Source organism: Ipomoea nil, unplaced genomic scaffold, assembly GCF_001879475.1.
Source record: "Ipomoea nil cultivar Tokyo-kokei standard unplaced genomic scaffold, Asagao_1.1 scaffold2845, whole genome shotgun sequence".
In the NCBI taxonomy this organism is placed as follows: Eukaryota; Viridiplantae; Streptophyta; class Magnoliopsida; order Solanales; family Convolvulaceae; genus Ipomoea; species Ipomoea nil.
This window is the reverse complement of record NW_017619273.1, coordinates 4,992,186-5,015,093: the sequence shown is the minus strand read 5'-3', so window position 1 is coordinate 5,015,093 and position 22,908 is coordinate 4,992,186. Positions and strand designations below refer to the sequence as shown.

The 22,908-nt window shown below is 33.2% G+C and overlaps 3 protein-coding genes across 6 annotated transcripts; 1 reads left to right on the top strand and 2 right to left on the bottom strand.

Annotated features, from left to right (window-relative positions):
• Positions 1-612: 612 nt before the first annotated feature.
• On the bottom strand, positions 613-2,753 carry LOC109160130 (RNA-binding protein 7). The gene is made up of 4 exons (XM_019308309.1): positions 2,566-2,753; positions 1,729-1,940; positions 1,162-1,339; positions 613-1,019 (listed from the first exon to the last, which is right to left on the bottom strand). Exons 1-4 carry the CDS (start codon positions 2,597-2,599, stop codon positions 850-852), a joined length of 594 nt encoding a protein of 197 aa, XP_019163854.1. The 5' UTR covers positions 2,600-2,753; the 3' UTR covers positions 613-849.
• Positions 2,754-14,900: 12,147 nt separating this feature from the next.
• LOC109160128 (uncharacterized protein slp1-like) lies at positions 14,901-18,358 on the top strand. 4 transcript variants are annotated; one of them, XM_019308306.1, is made up of 5 exons: positions 14,901-15,146; positions 15,787-15,962; positions 16,220-17,463; positions 17,554-17,639; positions 18,067-18,358. In XM_019308306.1, exons 2-5 carry the CDS (start codon positions 15,806-15,808, stop codon positions 18,293-18,295), a joined length of 1,716 nt encoding a protein of 571 aa, XP_019163851.1. In that variant the 5' UTR covers positions 14,901-15,146; positions 15,787-15,805; the 3' UTR covers positions 18,296-18,358. The 4 variants fall into 4 exon arrangements, with proteins under 4 accessions (XP_019163851.1, XP_019163849.1, XP_019163852.1 ...); XM_019308304.1 differs by having other exon boundaries at positions 15,741-15,962; XM_019308307.1 differs by having other exon boundaries at positions 14,902-15,014.
• Positions 18,359-19,514: 1,156 nt separating this feature from the next.
• Positions 19,515-22,814, bottom strand: LOC109160129 (craniofacial development protein 1). Its single transcript, XM_019308308.1, has 6 exons — positions 22,670-22,814; positions 21,599-21,645; positions 20,993-21,082; positions 20,705-20,838; positions 20,426-20,617; positions 19,515-20,242 (listed from the first exon to the last, which is right to left on the bottom strand). The coding sequence occupies exons 2-6, from the start codon at positions 21,633-21,635 to the stop codon at positions 19,871-19,873; spliced, it is 825 nt and encodes a 274-aa protein (XP_019163853.1). The 5' UTR covers positions 21,636-21,645; positions 22,670-22,814; the 3' UTR covers positions 19,515-19,870.
• Between the last annotated feature and the right edge of the window lie 94 nt (positions 22,815-22,908).

Here is a 22,908-nt window from a genome sequence, read left to right as displayed (position 1 = left end):
TTACCCATCCAGTTTTCCTTCTCTTGATTGGGTTGACGGAGGAGGTGGTAGTGATGGAGTTCATAGAAGCTAGTTAAAGGCATATATGTGACAAACAAGAGTTGGTTGAAATAACAACAAAATGCTAAGTTGAAGTATATCAATTTCAATGCACTCATGGATAAGGACCGGCTAACATATAAAAGGGAAATCATGCAGTTCATTATGGAAAAGACATTGGGATAATCGGAAACTGAGGCCATATTAGGTCTATCCTCTATTTAAGAGGATCTCGGCAATCATAATACAGCCATATAGAATATAGATTTAAAAATAAAAAGTATATGCAGAGTCTCTAAACTAGATTTTTTCCGCTAAATTGAGATAAAATCTTATATTGTCAAAGAGGATATGTGATTATAAACACATCATTTTTTGCAAAATCTAATTCACATGATCACATCAGAACAATGAAAATTGAGTCACCAACCAAACATCAAACTTCAGAAGCAGCAGCAAATTATGCAACAATGTCATGTATTTCTTGAGCACAAAGATATTTCTCTCTTCCTAACCACATGTAAGTCTTTGGGCACTTACCAAAATAGATGACTAGAATAAGAGACATGGTTCTTGAAGAATAAACATTTTAAATAAATCTTAAGTTTTAAAAGTATAATACCATGGCAAACAATATTCTTCTAAGAGACTGAACAACAAAGCACAAACCAGACAACATATATGTTACAATATTAAAAGCAAGAAAAGCTAAATGCATGCCAGCTGATACTACGTTCCCCTTAATTCCACATCAATTACACTACTAGTACAGAATAAGTTAGAGCTGCTCTCTATCAATTTTAAGGACAATTAGTAAGGGGAATAATAATTGTTTGAGTTACGACCATTATAACGGCCCGACCTAGAAGGGGTAATACTATCCAAAGCTGCCCCAAATACTCGTCGACTGTTATCATATTTGTTGCCGTCATAATGTGATCTATAGCCATTACGCTGGTGTAATGGTACACCAGGGGAAACTGGAATTGAATAGAGAAAAATATGTTGTTAAAGAGGTATCCAAAGTCCATAAACTAAATAATGGAGAAAAAGAGGAGAGACATAAAAGAAAGCTTTAGACAATAATTCGGAGTAATCACTTAACTAAGAACCAACATTCACCTTTTGCAGAATATGTTTGGTGCTCTGAGAACCGGCATGATGCAGATAATCTTGGAGAATGTTGAGAAATTTCCTTATCATAAGGTGGGACAGGGTGAAGCCTTTGTTTAATAGAAGAATTTAGTGCGGGAGGGTTTTCCATTGGTGAGTTCATTGACGGCTTATCTCTCCCTGAAATCTGTTTCCAAAAGCCATTAATTACTACCCATTCTCAAAAACACATGATAGACATTTCTTTGGGGTTTTTTCTTGATTAATAGTTCCGCAACGGCCAGCCCACAACATATGCCTCTTCCTAGAAGAAGGAACAGAATGAGGATATTCCACTGTAACAAAAAACCAACTAAAAGTAGGCTGGCCTTGTTGGTGAACATTAAGGAGCAAAACCCAGGTAGGCTTAGGCAATAGGCAGTATAAGGCCTTCGTTATTGTCAAGTAAATTTTGAAAACTGAGGAGCTGAAAAGAACTTGCAATTGAATTCTAATTGGCAAAGTTGTAACACCATATATCAAGTGAAAACTATGTCACAATTGGGCTAATAATGATCAGATGTACCAAGGACATACCGCAAATTTCAGTGTTTTGTTGTAGAGTGTCACCAGACCAGAGAAGAGTTTGACAGCATACTCTGCTATCTCCTCTGTCTCATAGAGGGCAAACGCATAGCCTTTTGGCTTATCAGTTTCCCTATCACGAGGAACATGCAAGTCAACCACACGACCAGCTTGAATAAGGATATCATACAACACCCTGTCACTTACTCTCTCATCCAAATTACCTACAACATGCAAATTGCTAGCAGTTCAATATCTTAATATATCCATATCAAGAACATTAATATGATCCCGGGAACTCAAATTCTGGTTCAAAAACCAAAACAATTAGAAATACTGCAATTAATCCAACAATTAGCAAATAAATCACAAGTCATTGAAAACATTTGGTATTTGAAAGAATAAATGTAACATTAAAATTGATCACGCAAAGAAGCAAATTGATATGAGAAACCTGGAGAAAACAATTCAAACGTAGATAAAGAAAACCAGACATTAATACACAGAGCATTCACATCAGAATCAGGAGCCAATGAATCGAAATAACAACTTCCAAAATGAATTACAATAAACCAAATTAAATTCGAAAAGTTATATATACATATATCCTAATAATTCAACTTTTTTCTCCGAAACCCTAGATTATCCGCCATTGAATTAGATCCGGAAATCTCAAATCAAGATCTAATAGGAGAACAAATAGATGAACACAAATGAAAGACCTACTTCTTGGAACCAAATAAATAAATAAAAACGCACCTAAATTTGGTATTCCGTAATATAAATTCCATAAAATTCACAATCAAAAATCAAAACCTGACTAAGATTTCTATGGAGTTTGATACTTACCTACGTACACGGTGCAATTCGCGTTCTCCGCCATAGTCGACCTTTATCCCACAATCCTATTGAGAGAGAGAATGTGGCGTGGATTTGTGATGGTGATTTAGATTTTATTCTGCCTGGAATCCAAAAATCTTAAGGTAAGTAGTACCGCGTCGTCAAGGAGACGGGGATTGCTCAAGTAAGCAGCTTACGTCGGTGCTCTTTTTCTTTACATTTTTTCTTTTTTACTCCTTATGGGGTTATGGATTGAATAATTACTTCCCGTAAAAATAAATGATTTTTGAATAATTACTTTCCCTAAAAATAAATGACTTTTTAAGCCAAAAATCAAGAGACATCACTGTGGGAGTTAATTCTATTTTTTGTCCTAGATTTATAGATGTCAATCAACTTTAAATCCTTTTTTATTAGAACATTTACTTTTGGTCCTAGTATTATTGTGTCATGACCATTTTTAGTCATTTATTATCAAAACAATTTAAATATCGTTAAATATAATGACATTTTAATCTTCAATTATGGATTTTTTTTCAAAAAAATAAACATAAAAAATATAGCGGTTCAACCTACTTTGTATTAAAAAAAAAAAAGAATAAAATGTCTTTGTATTTAAGGACATTTCAACAATTTTGTCGAAAGATGACTAAAAATGATCATGCCACAATAATACTAGGACTAAATGAGGATGTTCTAATAAAAAAGGACTAAAGTGAACTGTCACCTATATATCTAGGACCAAAAATGAAATTAACTCTAATTGTGGTTCTCCTAAATAAGAAGTTACAGTTTAAATGACACTATTCAAATAATAATAATTTTTGAAAAATTACATTATGCAAAAATGATGAGACAGATTTAAAAATAAAAAAAAAATGCAAAAATTGCCAAAAAAGAAGCACTACAAACATTGAAAAACAAGATGACAAATTTACTTGAATTATGGTACATTTATTTGAACAGTACTACAGTAGTATGTTAAAAGGGATAAATTGATAAAGAGACCATACTTTTTGTTATTCTTTCAACTTGGTTTTAGACGTAAGGATGGTAATGGGTAAAGTATTTGTATGTGAAAGTCCTTCTCAAATCTGATTAATTATAGAATTATTTAAACACATTTTGAACGGTTATAAATATAATTAAGTGTGGACATTATGAGTTGATTATGTAATGGTTATATTTATGTCTGTCATTATTTCTTTCTGTTACAATTGTAATTTATATATATGTCTTGTAATATATTGATATTGTGATGTGATTGGAATAAAATACAATATACACTTTATTTTGTTTCTTTCTTGCTATTCATCTCCCTTATTTGACTAGAAGAAAACAATCACAACAACACGTTATAGAACGAGTGTTCTACCTCCTAATGAGAATTTGATTGTTGATCATCTTGTTTGCAGTATTTTTCCTCCAAACTGTTGTCGATCATATCCTAACAACAAATTTATATTTATAGTTACAGAAGTGCATTTAATTATTGGTGGTTTCAATGGTGTCTCACATCAACACTTGGTGTTACAAGAATTCAGAATAATTTCGGTGGGAGCAACTCTGGAGCCAACATTGGAAGACGCATGTGCTGGGGTTTTTTGTCTTGAGATCATCGATAGCATGTTTGAATGTGGATCTGTACAAATTGAGTTGAATTTGATGAAGAATTAAACGTGTGAGTAAGTGGCTAACATGTTTTCATTATCTTCGGTGAATGGTAAATTTTTCATTTTTTTATTCTATAAATTAATAGAATATATTTGGTCATCATGTCATTTTTGTGTGTATCATGTATACATGTTACTTCAGATTTATAATGTATGTGCATGACTCATATTAGTTTAGTGTTAAGACATAAAAGATGAATGTACAGTTCTAAGTGCTATATATATCATATATTGAATATGCTTCTTATTATTTGACAAATTTGAGCATAGAATATCTTGATTAGGCTCATAAAAAAAAATTGTTATTTTTTCTTGTTGACAATTAATTATTTGCTATAGGCCATAAGATTATAAATAGATCTTATAACTATAACTTGAAGTGAGTTTTTTTTTTTTTTTTTTTTTTTTTTTTTTTTTTTTTTAAGAGCATAGTGTGTAGTGTCTTGTTATTGGGTTTCATACTTACAAAATAATGACATGACTTTATTAGGTTGCAATGTTGTTGCTTAACCTTAACTTGCTCTTGTTATAACAACTAGTATTTTCACTCGTGCGATGCACGGAATGGAATTGTTGTAATATATTAAGAATATTTAAATCGATATATAATTATTTAAGAGTTAATTTCACCAGAGGTCGTTTATCTTTCCTCACAATTCCAAATTTAATCTTAGACTATAGTTATTAATTATTAGAATTTATTCTATGTTACAACTCTTACGTTAATATTCTTACTATTGTTATTAACACTTAATTACTTTTAGATATTATTATTACCACTTATATTATTATTATTATTATATTTTTTTTTGAAGGAATTATTATTATATTATTATTATTATTAGTTTCTTTTCAAGTACTGTTAGTATATAATGGTCGTGAGGCACAATAATAATATAACCATAATTAAATATTCTTGTATTGTATTCCGGAGTTAATGTCATTTTTGGTCCTAGACTTATTGCGGCATTGACACTTTTCATCCTCCATAATAAAAATTGCCACTTAGTAGACATTGTTATTGGTCGTTGGTCAGTTTTGATCCTCCGTCAATGAAGCTGTTTGTCGACCGTGAATTAGAAGGGCTTTTCTGTCTTATTCTTCTAATATTGTTTAGACCAGCGCTGCTGAGACTCCTGTGAGGCGAGATGGCGAGACTTGGCGGCTAAGTAGTAACTGTCGGTAGTGAACGTGGTGATATATCTCACGCGGTCACGCCCTATGTTTTAAGTGAAACTATAGCCTGAATTTTAAACATAACATTACGCAGAAGGTGACAAGTCATCATAACACTAATTATATTATATAATACTAATAGTACTAGACAATTTATATGACTCTAGTGTTAAATTGGCATGATACTAATTCAAAAGTCTATTATTATTATTATTATTATTATTATTATTATTATTGTTATTATTATTATTATTATTATTATTGTTATTATTGTTATTATTATTATTATTATTATTATTATTATTATTATTATTATTATTATTCTCGTAAAAAAAGTCAATTATTATTTGTCCAAATCCAAGCATATTAATGGTGCGCTAGTTTGAGATTGTCTAGACTTCCTAATCATTCATTGACATTGAAAGTTGGTGCACCTGTTATATTATTGCAGAACATAGACCACTCTCTTTGGTCTTTGCAATGATACGTGTCTCATCATCACAAGATTGGCAGATAAACACTGTCGAAGCCATAATAGTTAATGGGACACATGCAAGAACCAAAGTTTTTATCCCTCGAATGTCTCTCACTCCTTCTAATACGAGATTGCTCTTCAAATTCCAGTATAAACAATTCTCATGGATACTCGCATATGCCATGACTATCAACAAAAGTCAGGGTCAAACGCTAACTCACGTTGGGTTATTGCTAAAAAAATCAGTCTTTAGTCACGGTCAATTGTAGGTAACTTTTTTCCCGAGGCACCCATCCTAATGGCCTAAAGGTGTTAGCTCTATACGAGAATGAACAAAAATTTGTTACTACTATCAATATCGTCTAAAAAGATATTTTCAATAATATGTAATTCCAACTGGTGATATTATGTTTTCTTTTTATTTCGTAATATTGTTGTTAACTTTATAATCATATAATTAATTAGTTATAATAATTCACAAAAACTATAATAAAAATGTAAATAAATAATTTTCTAAATTGTAACTCATTATTATAAAAATACATAAATTGATAAATGTAATTGCTCAATCATTATTGCATGGACCATGATCTACATAATTGTGTGGATCATAAATAAAAAGTACATTTTTAATCTACTAAGGATACATTATTTATGTACGTAAGGTATATATTTTGATAGTACATTTTTAATATTCTAATGGTACATTATTTTATATAATGTACCTTCAGTACAAAAATAATGTACTTTTAATATATAAAAAGTGTACCTGATATTTATGATCCACACAATAATTTGTCTTAATTGCTCTAACCAAAAGAAAAAATAATAATAATTAAAAAAAAGTTATGGGCCAGTCTACAGTCGTTATATCGTGGACCGCGATGCACAAAACGTCGACGTTTCTTTACTTAAAGAAACGGCGCGCTGTTACTGTTAATGAAGCGCGCATTTTTTTGTGGATTAATTACCAATTGAAACTACAGTGTATCTAAACTGACACTACAGTGTATCTAAACCGACACTGCCTCACGTATTATTTTATATATTATCAAATGAAACTGCAGTTATATCTAAATGATACCGCAGTTGTGGTGAAATGAAACTGTAATGTATATAAAATGAAACTGAATAACATTTCACATAGTTGACTGTATTGTGCAATGAAGCTGTAGTTATATCGAAATAATCATGTAGTTGTGTTTTAATGAAAATATAGTGTATATAAAATAAAATTAAATAACATTTCACATATTTGAGTGTATAAATATCGAATGAAACTATAGTTATATCGAAATGAAACTGTAGTTGTGTTGAACTGAAACTACAGTGTATACAAAATGAAACTGAATAACAGAGTTTTATTGGATTCTGGGCTGAGCAAGACGTATATATTTTTTTTTTGTTTGGTTGACCCACCAATCATTATACCCTACACCACGACGCACGTAGCACTGTGCGCCGCACGCCTCCCAAAACGACGTCGTTTTGGGAGGCGCGGTAGGAAGTTGCTGTGATTGTGTATATTTGTTCATACAATTATGCATATTTTTTATTATGTACATTTTTTATACAATTATTTACATTTTTTATACAATTATGTACATCCGAATCAGAAAATTTTTGTGTATTATGTTAAGAGTTGATGTGTATTATGTTAAAAGTTTATGTTTATTATGTATTATGTTAGATTATATGTATTATCTTTTAAAAAACAGTATGCATATTTTGTTATACAATTATGTATATTCATGTATACAATTATGTACATTTTTTAACATGATATTTTTTTTAAAGGAAAATTAACCGCCAAACACTGGGTAGCAAAATTTCAAAAAAATAAAAAATAATAATCTGAAACGACGTCGTTTTGCATCTGGGCGCACAATGCAACGCGCGCCGTGGTGCAGGATATAAATTCCCATCGTGTATTAACAAACTAAAGGGGTCTTTTTTTTTTCAAAAAAAAAAACCAAAAAAAAAAAAACTCAACTTTAATTTAATATATATATATATATATATATATATATATATATATATATATATATATATATATATATATATATATATATATATATATATATATATATATATATATATATATATATATATATATATATATATATATAAAGGAGTTATGGGTAGACAAAAGTCAAATTTGTATTCTTTAGCTCAATCCTTTGAAACCAAATTTTAAATGTGCCAACTCAATCTAATCCAAATAGTAACCGAGCAAATGGCAAACCATCCCGTTCATTTAATACCAATCAAATAGAGAGAGTGTGTGTATGAAAGACAATTCAAAAAGTATTTTTCGAATAAAAATTTTGAAAAAAAAAAAAACTTTTTATCAAAAGATTTTTTTCTTTAACTAGAATGTATACTTTTCATAGGTAGCTTAACATTGGAAAATTCATAAATAATTTTTTGAAATCATTTTCCTTATGTTCAAACAATTCCTTAATCATGACCGCATAACATTTGTTTCATAAGTGAACATATCACTATTGTACATTAATTAATCGACATGAGATTTAGTCATTCATCCAACTTCCAATTTAAATTCATTAGTGCATTCAAGTAATCACAATTAATAATTTCCCATTTTGATTAATTGAACATAAAATTTTGATATTCTTTTTACACTTCTAATTTTTCCTTTCTTAAATTCCCTTCATAACATGCCTTATAATGATTAGGTGTCATGAACTCCACTAATTTTTAATTAAAAAAAAAGGTAAAATAACCAATTAAATTAAATAATGCTATGTGAGAAGGAAAAATCAAGAGTGGACGAGAACTGATTGTATTGTATTTTCTGAACATGATTACAATGAGATCAGATGTGAATATATACAATAGAGAGTCACAGTGTGATAAGGATAATAAGTAGAGAGTCACAGTGTGACAAGGATAAGAAGTTCTAAACAGACTCAAATACATAGAGTCCTAATACTCCCCCTCAAGCACAGTGTATACTAGTAACCTGTAGCTTGTCCCTTAGGGAAGAAAATCTAGGTCCAGGTAGAGCTTTGGTGAAGATATCAGCAAGTTGATCCTTCGTGGAGTTGAAGTTGACTTGAATATTGCCCGAAGCTACTCGATCACGAACAAAATGATAATCAATCTCCACATGCTTGGTGCGCGCATGAAAGGTTGGGTTGGCACTCATATATGTAGCTCCTAGATTATCACACCATAATCTTGGAATGGAAATACCCGCAGTGGGTGGAACTAGAGACCATGTGTGGTTATGCAGGAGAGCATTGAATTCTTGGTCCATGACTTCACGCTACTCAGGATATTTGACAGCTTGAGAGTGACATGTGGGTTCCGTGGGATGCACCTGAGCTGCTAGAACAAAAAGAGGAGCATCTGCGTTGCTGCGAGTGGCGATAGAGTGAGTACGGACATTGGGCCTGGTGGACCGCCCACGTGGACGGCCTCACTGGCGAGCAACGGGCTCCACCGGATCACTCGACGAGGCATCCTGTCCGGGATCCACGGCTGGTTCGAATGAAGCTGGTAGCGGCGGTTCTGGTGGCTCATTATTGGCCACGGCAGGAATAGGTGTGATGTGACTGAGAACAGATTCCGCCCAAGGTCCAGAAAACGGAGTAGATAGGTCCTGCAAAGAAGTTTTAGTAGCAAAGGGGAAAACTTCTTCATCAAATCTGACATGTCTGCATGTGTAAATCTTATTAGTCTGTAAGTCCATGCATCTGTACCCCCTAAAGGACTCAGGATAACCTAGGAAGACACATGGAGAAGACCTGTATGACATCTTATGACGATTATATGGTCGAAGATGAGGGTAGCATAAACACCCAAAGACACGAAGAAAAAGATAAGAAGGAGGGGATTTATGTAACAGGAGATGAGGACTGGAGTTATTTAATACAGAAGATGACATTCTGTTAATTAAATAGAAAGCAGTCTCAAAGGCAAAATCTCAAAATTTCAAAGGAACAAAGGCATGGGCTAGAAGAGCCAGACCAGTTTCAACAATGTGACGATGTTTTCGTTCAACACGACCATTCTGTTCATGTGTATAGGCACAGGATTGTCTATTTTGAATTCCTAATTGAACAAACGAAGAATGCAACTTTTTGTACTCAGCACCTAAATCAGACTGAATGGCCTTTATTTTGCAATTAAAGGACCGTTCAACAAGAGTACGAAATTTATCAAAGATGACATAAAGATCATACTTTAATTTCATAGGGAAGAACCATGTATAACGGGAATAGTCATCCACAAAGATCACAAAATAATGAAAGCCAGAAGTAGATAAAGTGGGCGCAGGACCCCAAATGTCTGTGTAAATAAGATCTAGTACTTGAGAACTAGAGGAAGCAACACGAGGGAGGGGAAAACGGGCAGATTTGCCTAATTGACACGCATTTCATAAAGAATTATGACAACGAATATTATCACGAGATCCACTAACCAAACAAGATCGAAGTATATGGCTAAGAACACGGTTATGAGGATGACCCAGACGATTGTGCCAAGTGGAAGCTGAGGCACGAGCGGAAAGAAACGCTGACGGAGACGAACTAGGTAATGAAAGTGTGTATAGTCCCCCCGAACTATTGCCCCGAAGAAGTATTTCCTTGGTATTGATATCCTTCACAACAAAAAAGGAGGGGTGAAACTCAAAAAAGACTTTATTATCGGATGCAAACTTCTAAACAGATAATAAAGAATTAGATAAACGTGGAACGTGAAGTATATCAGACAATGTAAATGATCTAGAAGGGGTATTAAAAGAGGCATGACCAACATGACTAATAGATAAACCCATACCGTCACCAACACGTAAAGTGTCATTACCAGTGTACTTCTCCGATGTAGAAAGGGCAGCGATGTTTGGAGTTGCATGATTTGTGGCTCCAGTGTCTGGAACCCAAGTATGAGAATTTGACGAGATTTTAGCACCTAAACCATTCTGAAACACCAAATTAGCCTGAGAACCCGAAGCCCCTGAATAACGCCGAAAACATTTGACTCCCGTGTGACCAAACCTTTTATAAATTTGACATGGATCGTTATAGCGCCAAAAACAATTGGCTCCCGTGTGACCAAAACGTTTACAAATTTGACACGGATCATCATAGCGCCAAAAACAATTGACTCCCGTGTGACCAAAACGTTTACAAATTTGACACGGATCATCATAGTGCCAAAAACAATTGACTCCTGTGTGGTCGAAACCTTTACAAATTTGACACAGATCATCAAAGCCACGTTGCTGACCTCCACGATAATTAAGGTTGCCACCGCAACGCTGCATCTTCTTTTTTGTTTTGTTTTGTTTTTTTTTTTTTTTTTAAGTTACGAAACCACAACTCCTCAGCTTTGATTTCAAAAACAAAGCAAAGCAGAATACCAACTTTGGTGGACCACAAAACAAAGATTAAGCTACTGCTAAATGATAGTATGTTTCTTGAAGGTCAGCAAAGACGTGACACTCGCCGGATCTTGATTTTGATTTTATGAATTACAAAACCCTAGCTAACTGATACCAGATGAGAACTGATTGTATTGTATTTTCTGAGCATGATTACAATGAGATCAGATGTGAATATATACAATAGAGAATCACAGTGTGATAAGGATAAGAAGTAGAGAGTCACAATGTGACAAGGATAAGAAGTTCTAAACAGACTCAGATACATAGAGTCATAATAAGGGAACATTTTTTTAGGGATAAGTAGCATTAATATCATATACAAAATTAAAAATTCGACAAGTAACTACTAAGCTTACAAAAAGTAAGATTTCGTATAATTCTATATTAAAAATATTGTACCAAGTTGTTTCCTATGTGGGAGGTTGTGGATTTGAGTCTTAGTGGAGGTGGATTATTGACTCTTTATGCTTCAGTAGTTTGAGAAAATAGTTATGAGCAGATACTACACTGCAACAGAGTCAGTAGTACTAAAAAAAATATTTGTACTGTAGTTAAGTAATTGTTTGATTAAGAGATTTCGTAATGTGATATTCAATCAATCAATTATAATATACACATGGGGACTTATCCATCGTTAACCAAAGGTCAAGGGTTTGATCATTGATTTTGGTATGAAACAGTCTTAAATCTCCATATCAGTTGTCCCACAGAAAAATTAGTGCCTACAAAACGAGATGATTAGTCACTATGTTCGACGGTGGAAACTCTGGATACACCCAAAAAATATACACTCGACGTCAACACGTTGTTGAGCAATGTGTCAAATAGCTTGTAGCTCAATGACTCTGTGGATGTCCTAAATGTGAGGTCACAAGTTTAAACCCCGTTGGCAGATACTACATTGTAATAGAGTCAGTGATACTTTCAAAAAATTATAATATACATAATATTAGATAAAATATTTATGGTCAGAACTCAGAAATATATTTAATTATTTACATCACCCTAATTGCTATTTATACCACCCTTTGATAGGTGTGCTATCTTTAAAAGTGATAAAATAAAAAATTGCTATTTGCACCACCTTCATTAAAGATAGTCAAATATCATGTTTTAATTTAAAATATTTATTATTTATTTTTATTTAAAAACCAAAACATTAAAAAAAAAAAAAAAAAAAAAAAAAAAAAAAAGAAGAAGCAAACAAACAACCCAGGTAGAAGGCGACCCACTGGGCTACCTTTTCACCGGAGCAGGCAATCCTAGTTGCCTTCTCCAGTGAGAAGGCAGCCCCTTGCCTTCTCACTGGAGAAGGCGGGGGATTCTTGTTGTTAATTTTTTAAAAATGTTTTAATTAATTATATTTTTAATTAAAAATTATAAATAGAATATCGTAAATCACATTTGACAAGTATATGGTGTAAATAGCGATATCTATATCCTTATTGCTATTTACACCACCATAAAATTCTTGAATTTTTTGTTATTTTTACAATTTCAATGTTATTTACACCTACTTTTTCACTAGAGGATGGTACAAATAGCAACATCCATATTTATGGTTAGAACTCAAAAATATATTTTAGGAATAAGGTTCAAATTGACCAAACGTAACTTGAAAATGCAATTAGACCACTGAACGAAAAAAAAAAAAAAGTGTATTTAGTCCACTGAACACTCCAAATGTATTCAATTTCACCTAATAGCAGGTTACCATCAATTTCAGCAGGTTACATGCTTACGTGGCAACTGAGTTGACATTTTTAATAATTTTTAATAATAATTTTTTTAAAAAATAAACATAAAAAAAACGTCGGAACGAGGCTTTATTAAAATTATTTTTAATTCAATTTTTCATAATATTAAGTTTAGTATTAGTATAATACTGAGTATATTAAAACATATAAATTAATATATACTAAAACAAATAATATAAAATCATATATCCAGAGGGGAGCCATGAAAGGTTGATTTCCAGCAAAAGTTGGACCAACTTTTATTTCTATTTAGTACAGATCGATCAGAATAATATAGTCTGCTCCCTAAAGATGACTAAATGATTTTTCTAAGCAATAACCAACAGTCAAATGCAAAGTTAAAAAGCTTCAAATTATTAAGTAACAGAAGCAGTGAATATACAAGAGAGGCTACCACTTTTATGCAAATGATGAGACAATAACAAAGGTGAATCCTAAAATATATATTCTTCATTAAAGCATCCCATACCTGGCATGTATCAAAATTAAGACCAATTGCAAATAATGCTCGTTAATTGAACCAAACATATAAAATGGGACGGAGTGAGTAATATTTATAATCAAATTCAAATATATGATAATAGAAATAAATGCATCAAATTTTTTAATTTTTTTTTAAAATTTATTATTAAAAATGTCAACTCAGCTACCACGTAAACAAGTAACCTGCTGAGATGGATGGTAACATGTTATCAAATAAAATTAAATACATTTAAAATGTTCAGTGACCTAATTACATTTTCACATTACGTTCAAGTTTGAATTTGAACTTTATTCTTATATTTTATTATTTCTCCTTAGAGTTTTTTGCACTTTTAGTCCCATGACTATAGTGGCACTGGCAGAATTGATCCACAACTTTTGAACCTTGCAATTTTAGTCCACGACTATTGATTTTTTTGCAAAAATGGTCCTTCCGGCCACTTTTCCGTCAAAATTTCACCGGAAAAAAAAATTCTCCATTTTTAGCCGGGTTAAAATTGACATTTTACTTATCTCAAAAAATTAAAAGAAAAAATTGATATTTGACTACATACAATATTACTGGGCTACATACTACTACCCCAGGCGGCGGAGTACATGTACCACTCCAATGTTGCTGTCGGATAACCCAACTAGCTCGGGGAACGCCACGGCCGCTCCGCCGCTTACTGACAGCCCTGCCTGCTCCAGGAACGTAACTCCGCCGCCTGGGGCAGTAGTATGTAGCTCAGTAATATTGTATGTAGTCAAATATCAATTTTTTTCTTTTAATTTTTTGAGATAAGTAAAATGTCAATTTTAACCCGGCTAAAAATAGAGAATTTTTTTTTTTTCCGGTGAATTTTTTTTAACCCGGCTAAAAATCGTGGATCAATTCTGCCAGTGCCACTATAGTCGTGGGACTAAAAGTGCAAAAAACTCCTTCTCCTTATATAAAGAACAAAAAGACAAATAACAAAGTGATGGGGTAATAATTTGAAGGGACACGTACTGCATTCCCATGTGGCCTAATCAGAGTCCTCCATGCTGGACAAAGCAGCGTCATCACTACAAATTTAAAGTCAAATAAATTAGTATTTGCTTTAGAGTTCTTATCAACATCTTATTTTTTTTTTAACCATCAAAATGTTAATTATTTAAACCCAATCGTTAAAAATAGTTGGTAAACAAATTATTAATATAATTATAGATTCAGAATTTTAGATCAGGCTTATTAATTAATTTATTTATAATTATAACATATTTCATAAGCAATATAAGTAAAATATTTAATAAATGGAAACTTTTTCATTTTTCATAATGAATACCAAAATGGAAAAATACATACTCCGTAATATTTCCAAAATTCTCTAGTCTTTCAAGAATCAACGCGGAGTCGCAGAGAGAGAGAGAGAGAGAGAGAGAGAGAGAGAGTTGAAGGTTTAAAAAGCAACAGCGGATGCCAGCAGAGCCGTTAGCAACGCCAGAGAGCGATGTCGGTAAACAGTTTATTTTTAATTAAATGAACAGGTACAAAGAAATGAGAAGAAATTAGAAAAACCGTCGTATTGAATTTGAATTGGTTGGCTGGCCAATTCTGAATTCAGTTTTTTTTTCTGATTGAATTTCAGGTGAAATTTTTTTCATTATTCTATGTAGTTACTTTTCTCGCATTTGCCATGATGATCGATTGTTTAATTCTTGTATTCTGGTAGTTGATCTAGTCATGGTTCAAATCCTTTGTTTTTTCTTTATTCCCTTAATGTCAATTTTTGAGCTTTTTTCCTGTTTTTGATTCAATTTTTATGTTTCCAGAAATGATTATGTGCTTTAATTTTATTTTAGGTGAGTTGTTGAAGAAAATTTCCTATTGTATTGTATTATGTGTTTCTGATGATTTGTATGCTTTTGTGATGATTTTATTTTAGGTGAGTTTCTTTTAGTCCATAGATCTTGTGCATATAAATTTGGAGTATTCAATTTTTATGTTTTCTTCCTTAAATTGTATATGGATGTGTAGTTCTTTTTTCCTTTTCCTCTCACACAGGTTTTAATTTAAAAATTAGTTTACAGACAAATGGCACTCAGACATTTTAATGGTTTTTATTTGTTCTTAGAGTTTGTCTTTTATTGTGCAGATATGATGTGTGTTTCTTCTATATTACATACACAAGTGTATTGACTTTATAATTAAACTTTTTTTTTTTTTTGGTGTGTGGCTGCAGGATATTTTAATTGCTTACATTGCAACTTTTCTTTGGTGATCTACAGCAGATTGGATTGATGTGCAATGCAGAGATCTCGTAAGGATCTTCTACAAAGAAGATCTTTGGAGAAATCAATCTCGGGGAAAAATCTTTTATCCAGTGTTTCTCTACTGGTTCTTGTTCTATGGGGATTTGTCTTCCTTTTAAATTTGTGGATTGGCCATGGGGGTGTTGACAAAGGTTGGTATCTTTCCTTGTTTTAAATGAGTTAGGGAACACATGAAAAAAAAAACATTTTCTAGGGTTTTTAGTTTCAATTGTGTATGTTTACTTTATCGATTTAGTATTGTAACAAAGAATAAGCACTTTTCTATTACCTTCATTTTCTTTACTATCCACATCGTTGAAATTACTTTTATGTAGCTAAGTTTGGTCTTATGTCCATAATCTCTTCTTGTGATTAATTGTGGTTTGCGTGTGTCTTTTGGTGGAGCTAGATGGATGCGGAGGATATCACTTTAGTACTCAGCATTGGGATGAATATGAACTTATGTTCGACAGAGGAATTCATTCTAATCCATCAGAGAGAATCAACTCTGAAGAGACGGACAATGCTTCACTTGAACATGCCAAAGAAACTCGGGACATTCCCAGTGAACCACTGGAGTCTTCAAAGAACTTAACCTCAGCCCCCGCAATTGAAGAGCAAGCTGACACGGGGAAATCAGGTTCAACTGGAAATTCAGAAAAGGATTTCAAGTCTGATAGATTTTCTCAGTCAATCACTTTAAGTCTTGGTGAGTTCAGGAACAAAGCATTGAATACCAAAGTAGAAGATCTAAATGATCAGGCCGGTAGCATTACTCATAGGGTGGAACCAGGAGGGGCAGAGTACAATTATGCTTCTGCTTCCAAAGGGGCCAAGGTCTTGGCTCACAACAAAGAAGCCAAAGGTGCTTCCAACATATTGAGCAGAGATAAGGACAAATACCTTAGAAATCCTTGTTCTGCTGAGGAAAAATATGTTGTGATTGAACTCTCGGAAGAAACTTTAGTGGACACAGTTGAAATAGGAAATTTTGAACACTACTCATCCACTCTGAAGGATTTTGAACTCCTCGGTAGTCCTGTTTATCCAACTGATACGTGGGTCAAACTTGGTAATTTTACTGCTGGGAATGTCAAACATGCTCAAAGGTTTGTACTTCCAGAGCCAAAATGGGTGAGGTATATGAAACTGAATCTTCTTAATCATTACGGCTCAGAGTTCTACTGTACATTAAGTGTTCTGGAAGTGTATGGAGTTGATGCTGTAGAGAAGATGCTTGAGGATCTTATCTCTGTTCCGGAGAAGAAGTTTGCATCTGATCAAAGAAACAGTGAGCAGAAACCTATGACCACCCAGCACTCATTGGCTGAAGATGGTCATAATTCCGAAACTGACCCTGAACTTGAACACTCTGATGTCAAGCATGAAGTGATAACAGCTAACGTGCCTGATGAGGAAATTAACCATCTGCAAGTAAACCGGATGCCTGGAGATAGTGTTCTGAAAATTCTAATGAAAAAAGTTCAATCCCTTGATATCAATTTATCTGTCCTAGAGCGGTATCTGGAAGAGCTGAATTCTAGATACGGAAAGATTTTTACAGAATTTGACAAAGAAATATTAGATAAAGACTCCATTCTTGAGAAGATCACATCAGACATAAAGAGTTTATCCAAGAGCAGGGATGCCATGGTATGTGAATTTGCTACCATGATTCCATTCAACCATTTTCAATATCGGCTGAATAGTTTTAGTATACTCATAACCTAATGTTTCTTGCAGAGTAAGGAGGTCAATGATCTCATTTCTTGGAAATCCCTTATTTCCATGCAGCTGGAACAGATAATAATTGACAATTCTAATCTCAGGTTTGAGCTCTTCACTTTAAATGATATACACACCACTTAGTTGTGCACTTGTTGAACCATACTCGTATTCCCACCCCCCCCCCCCCCCCCCCCCCCCACACACACACACACACACCACCACTTATCTTTCTCTCCCTCTCTCTTATGAGTGCTTTTAAGGAAATTTTATTGTTGGACGAATTTAAATCTCTCCTAGAAGCAGGAAGTATTTGATCATTGAAAAAGTTGGTTAATTTTTCAAAGAAGGGTCTCCATTCAACATGCACTGGATTTTCTTCTGTTATTGTAAAGACAAATTAAAGTAATATACTTGATGAATAATGGATTTGGTTTTGCTTCGAATTGTAGTGATCTACATTTGTCTTTTCGCTGTTAATATCTAGTATTGGTTGTCGAATCTGCTTTTAACCAGTGTTCTAAAATGCAGGTTGAAGGTGGAAGAGGTTCAGCAGAGACAAGTATATATGGAAAGTAAAGGAATTATCATTTTTCTAGTATGTTTAATATTTGGAGTGTTAGCAGTTTTAAGGGTGTTTATAGATTTAGTGTTGAGCATTTATAGGTCTGAGAATTCCAGGAAATTTTGTTCTAAGGATTCTTCCTGGATTTTTTTACTGTCTAGCTGTAGCATCACTATTATCATCCTGGCCTTATAATTGAGTTCATGATTTACACATTTTCATTCAACTTCTTGTTGATCAAATATATATTGTACAATTTTTTGTTGAGTTTTGCTATCTTGTTTGCCAATCTTCCATATACTGCCAAGTGGCAGTCATTATAAATTTATAACTCAAACTTCTGAGTGCTATCTATAAAGTTTATGAACATCAGTTATCTAAATTGTAACACAAAAATAATATTATGAGTAGTGGACAAATACTTAACATATCTAAAAGTTGAAGTTTGTTTGGTTGGATTTGTGCGAGTTAAAACATTCCAATATTAATAGCACTTTTTCTAAAAGAAATCATGTCACTTTTTCTTATGAATCAAATTAAAATAGACGGTATATTCTTATGTACAAAGGGAATCTTTTTTTTTTTTTTTTTTGGAATAAAAATTGTTAGGCGAAACCAAAGATAATGCACAAAAGATTTCTTCATAGAATAAAAATATAACAATATATGTTGAATGCAATTAAAGAGAAAAATCAATTGCTAACTACTGTGGGATGGTACTTATGTTACCATTGCAAATGAGGGTTCACAGATTGAGTATATAACAAATGAACAATACTACAAGAATATGTGTTTCACAAAAAAAAAAAAAAATCAATCTAAGTTTAAATATTTCGTTTAAAAAAAATATAAATGTGTTGGATGCATGTAGCAACTGGCAACATATACCCTAGTCTATGATATAACTATTGCAGAACTTATATCTAGTTTGTTTCAAAAAAAAAAAAGACGTATATCTAGTTAAAGTAACAAACGAATAACTCACCAAGATTATGTGGTCTAATGGTACCCGGGTTGGACTTCCATTTGGAAGGTTACGAGTTCGAGCCTCAGTGGAGGTGTTATTGGTTCTTTGTGTTTCAGTAGGTTGAGAAAGTATATGAACAGATACTACAATGTAATAGGGCCAGTAACATTCAAAAAAAAAAAAAAAAAAAAACAAACGAATAACTCAAGAGTAATGTTAGGTACCCCTCCTAAAAACTTCCCTTCTAATTTTCCCTCCTTATATGGCACAATTTAATTGGACTATTTAGCATTTAGTTAAAAGTGTAAAGTCAACCAATTCATGTCACCCAATGAATATAAACTACATCATGGAGGTAAACTATTAAGGGAAATTTAAGAGGGGTAAATAACATTTTCCTAATTCCAATGGGCTAGATATTTATAAATTTATTTTGTATTTCCTCTGTACAAAACAAAAATTATAAATGTTTAAATTGGAGTTGATAGGAGTGCAATAATTCCAAACATGGCATTAGAAGGATGGAGCTATACAATTCTATCAATTTCAAGTGAAGATAAAAAGTAAATCAACAATCATCAGTAGTAACTTATAGCTCCAGGGAAGAGAGAGTATTGAAAACCTAACATGGAAGGTTTCATGATTTACTCATTTTTGTTTTTAACATCTTCCTTCCCAATACCAATGGGAGAATACAACTTTGCCCACAAGAAGATCTAAATAGAAGAGAGCAAATGGCCAGAAACACAGATGTTTCCCCCCTTTGTTGTTGTTGTAGTTTAATTTCACAGTGATGTGATCCTTCAGAAGTCCTCTCGCATATCTGGTCTCCTCTTGGCCTGCATAGCGAGCCGAGCATCTCTCTCCCGCTCAAATTCTCGGTAATCTGCACGCTCCAAGAAAGAGACCTTGTCTAGATACTGATTCGAGCTCTTTTTGTAAGCATCCAGCTCTTCTTCAACACCTTTGTTATCTCCCTTGTACTCTACCCAGTCCTTCTTTGTCTTATCTAGTACGCTAAGCTTCTGTTTCTTCCTAATTTGTTCAAGAACAGCATCAACAGCAGAAGCTGGTCCTGCCTGAGCTTTCCCTTTATTCGATCCCTCTTTTGAGCTCGCATCAATATACTTCTTTACTTCAATTTCTTCTCCAGCAAAGTCCCGAACTTCGGAAACCTTCAAAGCAATAAACACATTCATAGTATGTTTAAAAAGGTGTGTTTTCAATCTTGTAAATTTTCCTGAGAATCGTAGAGAAGTCATTTTATTGAAATTTGAAAGTACATCAAAAACTTGACCCTAAAAGATTCAGTTAAGTGACAAATCTTTCAATATATGAAACTAAGCTTGCAACGTCACCTCAATTTTGCCCCTGTTGGAAGATGCAGCTGCAGTAATAGCAGCATCCTTAACAGCGGAAAGAGCAGCAGCAGCCAGCTTCTTTGCATCTTCACTGGTCTCTGAATGTGTTATCGTAGGGTGCTTCTCGGGTGCACTTTGGACAGGGGATGATGCCTTTTTTGGTGCCAATCCTAGTACTGTCATCCAATTCTACAAAAGCACATTAAAATTCAAAACTAGCTCAAGCTAAAAGGACTTCTTCAATTTTCTATAGAACAGAGATGTCCTACTACTCACAGAAGATGCCTTTGAACTCTTAACGGGACTTGATTTGAGAGGTGCACTATGTTTCTGTAATATGGAATTAAGAGTTTTCAAAGGCACTCCTTTGTTCATTTGCTGCCAAACAGCATCTACCCTAGCCTTCCGTTCTGGGATCAATGATCATGGTAAAGATTAACATTAGATTGCATTCAGCCCTTCACAGACAAAATAGAAGGGGAAAAAGGGATTCCCTTGATCAAGTCATGAATAAAGAGAAAGCAAAAATTATGAAAACTAAAGTCTTTAAGTGTTTTTTCATACCAGTTTCTTCAGGATGTGTCTCTGATGTATGATTATGTGCAACTTCTTGGTTGGACCCAGTTCTAATACCATCTTTGTTTTCTAATGTACCTGAATTGTAATGCAGAACATTTCATCAAACTGTATGCAAATTCAAGCCCCATGCTATTGATCACAAAGCTTTTGCAGCTACTTAAGACTTCCAAAGCTATATATGAAGCCTTCAATTTCAATAGATAGAGAAAGATAACAAGTTTGGAATGATGTGTAACAAGTTTGATGTGTAACAAGCCTGCAACAGACCATGAAAAGCTCCAAATGCATCATCATAGAATGATGTGTAACGAGTTTGGAATAAAATAATATGACATTTTAACACACTGTAATCACAAGCACTTGAATTACAGTGTAACTAGTGAGCACTTATCAGCAAAAGCACCCAGCTAAATGTTGTCTAAAGCATCAAAACTAAGAATTTTAACCCACAGGAAAACATGGAAACAAACATGGATATAAAATTGGCCACAATGTGTGAGAGAGGGCACCATATGGTAGTTCATAGCCAGCAATTTGGATCAAGAGGAGAAATACAGAGAGAGATGAGAGTCAGGGTATTAAGTACTCAACTGTGAACTGGCTGAGCTTGTGCAGTCAATTCAGCCATTGAGGTAACCCTATAAAGCAAAGCACATTGCCAAACATTGTTAAAAGAACATGTATAAATAAGACATACTATTAACCAATAAGTACCTAACTTAAAAAAAAAAAAAAAACAAACCCCTTCATATAGGTGAAATGCACACTTTAAATAATGTCCCCTAATATCAATGGTATGACAGGTGACAGGCAATTAGTTTTAAGAAATGATAACAATTTATGAGAAGGAGAGGCACAACAAAGTAAATCATTATGTTTCCTTGTCACATTTCTGTTCATAGAAGTTTAGTACAGACATTTGAAGACATTATAAAATTGCAAATTAACAGGAGTGGTCAATGTTTCCTATTTAAGAGGATGAACTCAGTTTTTACATTCTGTCAAAGATTTTCTGGTAAGGAGAAGAACGCTTGAAGCAGATCTACCTCAAATGGGGTTTGAATGAGATTTATGATCCTTGCAAGAATTCAAAGTTTCAAATGTTTGTAATAGGGAACCAGGGTATGAACCCTTGTTCACGTATTTTGGGAAAAAAACAAAGGCTTGACATCAATGAAAACTGTATTATGAAAATTTGAAATTTATATGAACCCTTAAAATGCAACAGAACTTCCATCTCAATTAACAATCCATAGAAAAATTTTGAAATTTCTTATACATATAGAAGCCTCAAGTACTCTCCTTTCCAGGTTTTGTATAAATTTTTCAATTCTTTGATCATATCTTGTTGCATTCATTTTTCCGTTAGAAATTTAGACTTAATTTCATTCAAATATCTGTTTTCTTAACCCAAAAGGATAATATGATGGTGCCCAAAAAGAGATCTTTCATCCAAGCTCATATTCAAATAAATGCTAAATTAATTTGCTGGAAAATAAACATAGAATTGAAGTTTTTTCTTTACACTAAGAAACTAGATTAGAATCAATTAATTTGCAGGAAAAATAACACAAGTGACGGAGTAATGTTTTTCGTTATACGAAATACAAGAATGAAAATAAGAAAACGAGCATTAAACAAAAAAGACTAAAGGAATCTAACCTCGAATTTCTCCGAAAGCAATCAGAACTTGAATGTATGAAATCAGACAGAAACCCTAGGGCTTCGTTGATACTCGCTACTGAGGCAAGCAGAATATACTGAGTGAGGGGCGGAGGCGAGAGGAGCCCGGCGGTGGAGGTTACAGGTCTACTGTCTACAGGGTCAAACAAAAGGTATTTAAGTAATTTAGGGCATATATATTTAAGTGAAACTTTTCAAATATTTTAAACTTAATAAAT